General features: G+C 42.9%; 1 protein-coding gene across 1 annotated transcript; it reads right to left on the reverse strand.

Annotated features, from left to right (window-relative positions):
- Nucleotides 1-210: 210 nt before the first annotated feature.
- Gsc (Goosecoid) lies at nt 211-8,317 on the reverse strand. The gene is made up of 3 exons (XM_043421150.1): nt 7,115-8,317; nt 5,639-5,928; nt 211-872 (listed from the first exon to the last, which is right to left on the reverse strand). Exons 1-3 carry the CDS (start codon nt 7,650-7,652, stop codon nt 675-677), a joined length of 1,026 nt encoding a protein of 341 aa, XP_043277085.1. The 5' UTR covers nt 7,653-8,317; the 3' UTR covers nt 211-674.
- Nucleotides 8,318-10,327: the final 2,010 nt, after the last annotated feature.

The raw sequence follows: 10,327 nt of genomic DNA on the forward strand, positions 1-10,327 counted from the left end.
CAAGAAAGCTCGATGATTCTGAAAATAATGTTCAACACAAATCGTAAAGTTTTGCCCCCCGGAAAAGAACATTCGTTCATCGCACACATGAGACAGATTCGATCAACCAACCACGGAATCAGACTCAATTAATCTCCACACAATAGTCCGGTTGACCGGAAGTTTCCAAAGTTTGGGCGGGATCTGTCGATCGAAAGAAAAACAAGCGTGTTCAATGTTGATTTTTGCTAATAGCACAATAATTTATTCGTTTATACACATTCATGGTAAGCCTTATTTACAGAATTTTTCATTTAAATTATGCTAGCAATTATTTACAGACTGGTGTCGTTATTACTATCAATATTGTTTTTAGTTTTATTGTTATTATAATTACTATTGATATTTACATAATTCTTAGTTCGGATTCTCTTCGTTTTGGAATTTGCTTCTGTTCCCTTCCTCAATGGCGAGGCAAAATGCCAACAGTTCGATAATAATTATTGATTATTCGAGCGAAAAGAACCGAAGATCACGGGGTTTATTATGTTTTTTACTGTTTTTTTTTTCTTTTTTTTTTTTTTCTTGCGGAAAACACATCTTCGTTAATGAGCATCGGAAATGTTTTCTGCGTTTTTTTCACGCTGTACATAAACGATCTTTGATTTTGGGAATGATGGAGAAAGCACGGTGAACTACGCAACCTCGAGATCGGAACTGTCAGTCTCTTGATCGTGCTGGCCATTCAGGGTCACGTGTCCCCCGATTCGGATCGCCGTAGGCGCTGTACCGTCCTCGTTGCGCTGACGTTGTTCCAGCTGGAGCTTTCGCAAGCGTTCCTGTTCCTCCCTCTTTTGTTTCCGCCACTTTGCCCTTCGGTTCTTGAACCATACCTGAAACATCGCATCAACCCAAATTCTCGTTTATTCCGATTGTTCGTGTCGAGTTATCCGAAACATTCGGATTATACGAATGAAAATGATTTATTTTTTGTAAATGCATCAAAGACGAAATTTCGAGTGCTAACTTTTGAAAATTGAACCCTCGCAGTCATGAAAACGATGGAATAAAACGGAATCGTTAAGGCTGCCATTTAATTATATATTTTCGGTGCAACAAATGCGAGCAGATATTCAACGTGCCGCTCAACCGCATTTTGCACCTCAGAACATTTTAATAAACGTAATACGACAAGTTTTTTATTCACTTCGTCATTCCACATCTTCAAAAAAAGAGTTCGAAACAAAATTCAATTTTCATACACGTGCATACAAACGACCATGCATCCGGAACCAATTACGAACCAAAAGTGACTTTCATTTTTTTGTGTGTCTGCGAATATTCGTTCTTATGACCAGAAAAATCGGGTAACGCTACTATCGAGAAGCTCAAACGTTTTGTGTCTGCGTGCGTGATGAATTTTAATATAAATAAAGGAAATTTTGAGTGCTAGTAATGGAAGGGCTTTTCGCCGTTTTTGCTTTGGCCCTCGTGAAAAACGATGCGGCAGTGCACGAGGATAAAGAGACTGGTGGATCCCTACGAGAAGAGGGTTTCTCTGATGAAAATGCAAAGTAGTGAAGTGAACAAAAATGGAGTTAAAGCGATGGAATGCAATCGTGCAAACCCGTAAAAGCGCAAACAAAAACAATAAAAATGGAAAGAAAAAAATAGAAACGAAACTGACTGCCGAAAAAAGTTGTGTTTTTTCTTCGATCGTTTCGATTGGTTTTTAGGAGTTAAAAATCCTCGGTAAAACACACAGAATTAACATACATTTAAACACGCCTTCCGAGTTCTCTATGAAAACAAACGAAAGATAAAAATGGAGATTCTCCCGATGACACAGAATTGAGTAAATATTGTTAGTGCACGCTAAGCTCGTGGAATGCATTTATATCCACAATTCCACCTTTCGCGAGCTAAACCCACTCGACTACGTTTTTTTCCTGCTGGCACAGTATTTCGAGGCTTTTTATATCTCTTTGGTAAAAGAATTTCCCGAGGAGCGTTCGAGAAGAAAAAGGAGAGTCGTCGTTTCTCAACTAATTTCCCGGCAAATACAGAAATCTTTGGAGCCTAGCAGCGGACGAAGGCAAAGCAGGTGGAACGCCAGGTATGTGTTGTCTCAAAATCTTCAGTCTAAAAAAAGTGTGGCCACGTTTGAAGTGGATTCGTGAAGGGGTTCGAGGATCATATCGAGTCGAGAAAACTAGAGAGAGGAAGAAGAGACTGGGAAAAAAGGACGCACATAAACGTGCGCCCTCCAAAATATCCTATCCAAGTATCAACGTGGGAGGTCTTCACAACAACGAGGCTGTAGCGATTTGTAAAAGAGAACTTTGCCTCAAAATTTCACAGTCAAATCGTCGAATTATTTGCCTGATTTTCGTGCCGTCTTCGACCCTATAATGCTTCGTATCGTTTTCCACTTTTCACTCGTTTTCTTCTCAACGTCTGACCTTTCTTTGTGCTTTCTCGAAGGCTCTTTTCGACGGAAGCATCGCATGTACCACAGAGAGTGGCAAACTTCCTGTTTACCCTTATTTCAAGCCTCCATTTTCGAAAAAACTTTTCCCTTTTCTCTCTCTCTCTCTCTAAAAGTGTGTATTGTCAAGAGCAGATGAGCCCGTGAAAGTCCTGCAAGAACGGGCCAAGTTTTCAAGCGTTTGTATGCGTTCGAGGGCGCTCAAACGAAATCACCCACGAGTTAAGCTCGCGTAAGATTTGAGCACAATAAAAACGCTTTAGATTATGTATGTATGAGTTTCAGCCAAGTGTGTATGCGTTCACGTATACGCGGAGACGAAAGAATGGAGATGAGGTTAAAGCCCGACCAATAAGACATCCACCAACCGTCACTCGGAAACGACCTTTAGCTTCAGCGGTGAGAGGTTCTCGTAGCAATTTTCTGTAGGGGAGGATGCGTAGGCTCTCTCGCATTCGGGTTAAACTGTGCGCGTGATCACGTTAAATCGAAGCCAAGGGCACGACGAAATAAACGAGGGTTTCGTGGGTGGGCTCAATTTCCTGACACTACACCAAACGATTGATTGAACGGGCCCCCTTGCCGTCTCCCTAATTCGTTGCTGCTTCATGATTTTTCGCGTGTCGAATGTTCAGTGAAAAATGAATTTGCAACTGCTCAACTTGTCTCAATTGTACAGCGACATTTTAATCGTTTTTTATGCAAGAAATCGATCCAATTAGGTCGTTGATAACGACCAAATGTCCAGCTTAATTCAAAGGGTTCTCGTGGACAAGAACGAGTGGAAGAATTAAAAATTATAAGGGTACGAAAATTTGTTGGCTACCACAAATGAGCGTTGTGGACAAAAAAAAATAGTTAACAATTCACGAGAAAGCGAGCTTAATGAAAGACACGAATTTTGTTCCGTTATCGTGACAAGCTTTTTTGTCATATTTTAATTAAATGCAACAAAGGATTTTTGTCGTGCACATTAACGCTATTATTTATCCCGCTGCTTGGAAATTCAATTATTCCGTTGGTTTATTCAGTAAACAAATTCTCGCTGGAATTTTGCGTCGAACGAAATGTGCCTCGGTTGATGAAGCCACGCACGCCCTCCATTATCGTTTAAGCCTTTTATCTAAAGCGCAACCATTGCTCGACTGAAAATTTATGCATATTTAGGGGAGATATTTTGTTACACGTACGCGAAAGAGAGGCACAGAGAAAACCACGAATAACACCCGAACTCTCGTTTCCGATGTGCTCCCAATTCCCACTTATTCTCATTATTTTGTGAATGTGTGTGACGTATTAAACGTTGCAAAACTGCTCATGAATTAGTTCTGCCGTTCAATATTGGTCCCGCTACCGTCCAAACCGAACAACTTGCACAGAATTCATTGATTTCTAATACGTATCTGGGTTTTTTAACGAGGATCTCGCAATCTTTACAAAAACTATTCTAAACGCACAAAGAAATCCAAATTTAATGAAAATAAAAAAAAAAAAATAATAAAAAAAATGGGAGTTAGAAATGCAAAATTACGCGTATTTCTTTCATATACTATTGATTTTTTACATTAAGGGCTGTGAAGAGTCGTTGGAATTTTAGGTGTTTTTTGTTTATTTTATAAATAACAATTGGCTGGATGGATTTAGATAAAACCTTGTACGCATCTTTTACATACTTAGAAGTACTGAAAAAAAAATTTCTTTATTTTTTTCATGGTATTTTTTTGCACAATATTGTGTTGAAAAGGGCACCCCTTGAATCGGCGTTGACGACAAATCTCAAAAATGGAACATCTCAGGACAAAGAACCAAAAAGATTCTTAAAATGTATGCTATTATGAGCTATCGCAAGACGCAGGGGATTTTCAAAATATTGTTTAGAGCAAAAGTGGCGACCATTTGAAGAAAAAAAGCACAATTTTTGTGGATTTCTCAGTTGAAAATTGTTTATAAAAGAAAAACAAAAATAGTTATAAAAAAACGGCTACGTCATGCTAAAAACATACGTTTTCTCTACAAAATGCAATTTGAATGAAGTCGCTGGGATTCAAGGGGTGCCATTTTCAACCAACCATTTTACAAAAATGTACAATTAAAAAAATTTTTTAAACAATTTTCCAATACTTCTGAGTATGTAAAAAATGTGTGCAAGGTTTCATGTAAATCCATCCAAACAATCTTTATTTACAAAAGAAACAAAAAACATCTAAAATTCCAAGGTTTACACTGTTCATACTCCTTCATTATGAAAGAAAACGATTTTCGTAGTGAAGAATTGGCAAAAATACCAAACACCCATGAAGAGAGTGAATCAGATAATAAATGGCGGCATTTTGATCTTCAAACTGGTGAAAACCAAAAACAATTTTTGTTTTAGGTTTCATTTCGAACGTAAAAAGATGCGGGAAAAAATTCTTTCCTTCGTCTATAAAATTGCGCTGTCCAAGTTCGCTTTCGTACTAGAGAAGCTCCAACGTAATAAAATATGCTCAGGCATGGCGAAAAAATGGACTCTTAAAGAGTGACGATACTAATTTTCTCTCAAATATCTTCGTGATGGCTTGGAAATTCGATATTGTATAAACTCGATTCACAAGGTACGAATTTTCTATGATTTCTGAGCCGAGGACGCGGGGTTGGAACAAAAAGCAATTTGTCAGCTCAAATTGTGACCGCGTATACAGAACGTACTGAAGTACAGCAGAGGGTGCGGCTGAGGTAAAAACCCTTGGAAGAAAAAATCTTCCCTGGGGTCTCGTAATGTTTGCCGAAGAATTATTTATTCGGGTGGCCAAGTAACGAAAGCCCTGGAAAGAGCTCGGCACACTTGGCAAATGTGTGCTCTCGCCCAGCTGGTCGTCGATTTTTCATTTCCTCTTATATAAATCTCTGCAACGAAAATCTTCCACACTGTACAAAGATTTGACAAAATGGTAATTCAATTCAAAGCGAGTTTTCTGGTCTATTCTGTCTTTTCTTTCCAAATAAAATTTTCGATTATTTTCGAACTTCCAAACTAAACTAAACTTTTAACGAACTTTCCAAACAAAATTCGAGCCAATAAAATTGAAATAAATAGTAAAAAAAAAAAAAAGAATCCGAGGCTTTTATATAATACGCAAACTCCGTACTACGATCGCGACGAAATAACGATACAACGGCTTTGCGGCTCACCTCAATTCTTTCTTCCTTAAGATCGACCTGCAGCGCGAGTTGTTCTCTGAGAAGAACATCGGGATAGTGAGTCTTGTCGAAAGTCGCTTCCAGCTGTTCCAATTGTTCCTCCGTGAAAATCGTCCTGTGACGTCGCTTTCTTTTCGTCATCGGACCAATCCCTGGTCCGTTTGGATTCATTTGATAGGGATGAGCAGCGTGATAAAAACCAGGCTGTCCATGGAGCGAGACGCCGGCAGCGGCCATTGCAGCTACGTAGCCACCGGGATAAAGTCCTGGATAGGCAGCAGCTAGAAAAAATAAAAAATAAAAAATTTAAAAAAAAACCGTACAAAACGATGAGTGGCAATTAATGTTGGAAAGTTGCGATGTTTAAACAACGAGCAAGACGTACGTTTGAGAGTCATTTGAGAGTGCCGACAGAGGGGAAGGATTAGATTCTTTTAGCCTCGGATTCTCGAGGGAGTCAGTCTGAGTTTTTGGAGAAACAAGCAGCTTAGACTTAAAAAAGGGGGAAAGAAAGAATTCGGGTCTTCTCCAAACTGCATGACTCGTTTGCATCCTTTTCTTCGTAGGGTGAAGCATTATAAAAATGTTTTGCTGTCGCGCGAGCGGCGATCATTCGTGCGTGATCGCCAAAACGGATTGAGCACGCAAGGAAAATCTTTTTCAACGTTTTTTCTCTCGCTTGCTTCACTCGCTACTCGAGTGCAGGGTAGTTCAGTGTGAAAGCCGTAAATACGAGGGCGAGAAACTTGTACTTAATGCTCCTTGGCACACGAAAAAAGTATATGTATATCGAGGCGCCAAGTTAAGTCCGATTCGCGGACGGCTCACGAGTCCCAAGGGATTTGCATCGACGAACGCGCGAGGGCAAATTCTTTTCTCCGCTTTCCTTTTTACATGATTTTTTCTCGTTCTCTCACCGACGCGTCTTCGCGGTGTCACAAATCTTCAACCCCTCGAGGCTTCGTGAGCCCCGATTTTAAGCTTCTGCAACTTTGCCTTTTAATACGCGCGCGAAATTCACCACGAATCTGACCTCTCTGATACGCTGGCAAACCAATTTTCAGCGTCCCAACAGATTTATTTTCCTTTGAGACGATCATTTGTTTGAAATGCCGAAACGAGTCGTTGATCGAGTCGACAAAATTTTCGTCCAACTAAACGAATTAATGTTGCGATGCGCTAGCTTCCTAATTAGTGGTTGTGAAGTCGAAACGTAATTTAGCTCATTCTTATCTCATATTATTATTTGAATTGTGTTGAATTAATTAGGAATTAACAGAAGAAACACTTGGCCAGATTTTTATTTCACGAATCATTGGCGTAGACTGAAAAACTACGAATTCCAAATTATAGGCAGGTCGCAGAATTAGAGAATTTCTGTAACTGCTGGAGAGTTTTTCAGATCATTTCGTTGCGCAATCTTCAGCGTCATATCGCGCGGGAATGATTTTCCGGTTGTTAACTTACCGAGAAAATCCGCCGGCGTGAAGGAGAGATGATGGAGTTGTTGCTGCAGGGGATGCATCGCCGTCGACCTCGGTGGCGAACCGACGTTATCAGGATGTTGAACAACGGAAATGGAATTGGTGGTAGTTGGCGTTAGATTTCCAACAGGCCTGGGTGCAAGAATGCTGTCAATAGTGAAAAGCGAGGTGGGTGATGACATGGCTGCGGAGGAGCTGGGCCGAGACGATTCGCGGCCCCGGAATCTCGGAGCTTCTTCGGGGCTGATGGGGCTCCGACTACTTCGTGAATAATTTTTGTCCCGGGGAGCATCAATCTCGCGATTAATTTTGGGCGAGTGGCGATGACTGTGATGATTGTTGTGGTGCGGAGTGGAGTCGACGCTCTTCAGCTTTTGTTGCATCGCTTCCGGCGAATAATTGTAAAGATAGCGATGCGCGTAGCCGGAAAATCCGGGACCAAAATCGCGAAGCGGACTCGACGGTTCGGTCATCGGTGAACGAGATCTCGGCGAGTCACCCGCGTATGTACTTTCGACCATGATATATCCGATTCGTCGGCTAAGTTCGCCACGAAAATGTCCCGTTGTGCTATCCTTGAGGCTCCGATTCGTTCCACGAGGCAAATCTAGGCGAGCTTAGTTCTCATCCTTTCCTGTACTATTCCCGGAAAAACTGAGGGATTGCACTTCAAAACTGCCGCCTCGTGGGACAACCGCGAGCTTTTTTTTCTCGATCATTCGAAATACGGGTACGCACCATGCGGAGACCGGTCATCGCGCACTTCAGCTTCTGTCGATACTCGAAAATGCACTTGCGCCCGTTCACCTTCGACACTCAATAAAAATATCTCTGAGAACTAAATAAAAACGGTCAAGTCAAGCGATAGTTATTCTGACACTTTGTTTTTCTTCATATTTTCGTATCGAAGTCGAGCCTGGCCGACTCATCCTCTTTTCCATAATCTACGTTCGGTCCAGCCAAGTTTTTCGGTATCCACGCTATAGCGTCGCGACGTCGAATGGTCGCCGGTCCGGTTGAGCTAACTCAGTAAGCTCGTATCCACCGAAGAAAAGTGTGGTCATTCGATGGGGGAAGAAAATATCGTGCTCGTTGACGATAGAGCGAAGAGTTAGTGAGACAAGATTACACGAGAACGAAATCGTTAGGTACGAGGAAAGCTTTGAAAAGCTACGGATTTTACCACCACCGGGCGGCTCGAACGCGCTTCGAAACGCGCAACCCTCCCCTCGAGACACCCTGGTTACTGGACGACAGGCGTGGCAGCTCGCTTTTTTGGCTGCCACGCCCATTTTACTTGCTGCGAACGAGGACGTTTGTGAACTCCTCGGAAACTACCCCTCCGACGCCTCCCCACGTACACCTTTGCACGTACATAAGAAGATTTCCGAGGGAGGGGAGCTCCGGATTCGTACGAGAGGCGCGAGGGGATTGGAGGACGATTTGACAGCGACAGAGATCACGAGAACAAAAGAGGGCAAGGGAACGACTGCCGAGGGTGTTGAAGGACACGGTCTGCGCGACATCCCCGATAAATAGGGAGTGTGAGAAATAACCCCGAAGGGCCACATTACGGGAGAGCAAAAAGGCTTCCGCGAGGCGAAATCAACGAACGGGCGCGGGGGTGAGTTTCGAGCCGGGCCACTTTGGCGGCACGATAATTACCTATTTTTCTGCACATTATTGCGACGACGCGTCAAATTTTATTTCACTAATTGCTCATGGCTCTTCCGGGCCGGTTTAATCGTCCCAAATCCCTGCCCTAACAATTTATCCCATTTTTTCTCTTCTCCAGAATTCTCAATAACTCAAAAACACTTATTCTCGATAAAAAACGATTATTTTTTGGCGCTTCCGAAATTCTGGGTCGAAGCAACCGAGTCAGTCTTGGTACAGAGACGCCGAAAGAAACGTCCGACGCGCTTGCTCGTCGCGGGGGTGGTGGGCGGCGTCCGTACTCGGACTATACTCGTCCGCTGCGATGGCAAAGGTTCGAAAACGAATGAGAAACAAATGGCAAAGTAGCTTCGACGAGCTCCGACCTTTTCGCAGTCTGATGTTCGATTATTTCGATTATTTTCCATTCCGCGTCACGACCAAAAGGGGCTCGAGTGACAACGAATCCGGAGGCTATTTACGGGAAAGAAGAGCAAGCAAAACTCGGTGAATTCGTCGAGCATTCCCGATTCGTAATCGAGATATACAAGCTCCGTCGAAAATGCTCAGCATCGTTTTTTCTTCAGGGTGCCAAAAGCTCGCTGTATTTCGAAAAACTTGATGTTTACGCGCACACACAAACGTACGCGCGACAAAAGCTGCAGCTCTTAATCCACCGATGAAATCTCTCTCCCCAACCAAATCTGCGTCGCCCCTGAGTCTCATTCTCATTATTATTCAAATCGTGTGTCCACCTTAATAAAATAAAACCGTTGTAATGCGCGCAGTAATACGCGCTCCCAGGCAGGCTGCTCGGAGGCTTCCTTACGTAAGTTCCCCGCTCGCTTCGACGTTGCTCCTCGCGTTGTTGCGCGGGCACCCAGCTTTGGAGAGGGTAGTCTCGTGGAGAACCGAGCGTAAACGGTTGTGCATCCGCACGGGCATTGAACGCGTTACACGTTCCCGTGTACACACATTCATTCGTATATGCATACATCGCGATTCACACATACGAGAGCGAAATCCCTGATATACCCTTAGGAGAGGCCGGTACCACAAGTATATTCGTGTGTACACATCGAATGAATGCGCCAAATCCGCACGCACCGCATCCCTTAATGCGTCTCATGCTCGTATGTGCCCAGTGTATTCTGATGCTGAAAATCTCTGCTTTATCTCCGTGTTCGATGTGTGTCTCAGTATGCGCATATGTATTTATACGGCTGATCGTTGATCCTAATCCAAGCGTTAATCGTGCCTCGATCCGTACCGTGACGGATCAGGAGCTCGTGCGTATGACTGAAATGTCCCGGCAAGGGCGCTTTTCGGAATGAGGCGGGCGTATATATGAGACACGCGGAAAAAACATTACGAAAAATGAATTATCTTCGGCGCCATTTTCAGCCTGTTGATCCGACGGATATTTGAGATTCTTGTTTCGTAGGATCTGCTGGAATCGGTAGTTATTGTATCAAATGCCGGAGAACAAGAAAGGCGAACTTTTTGCTTCCTGCAAACTTTTTCATTCTGGTAGAGTGTC

The sequence above is a fragment of the Venturia canescens genome, chromosome 6 (assembly GCF_019457755.1).
Source record: "Venturia canescens isolate UGA chromosome 6, ASM1945775v1, whole genome shotgun sequence".
In the NCBI taxonomy this organism is placed as follows: Eukaryota; Metazoa; Arthropoda; class Insecta; order Hymenoptera; family Ichneumonidae; genus Venturia; species Venturia canescens.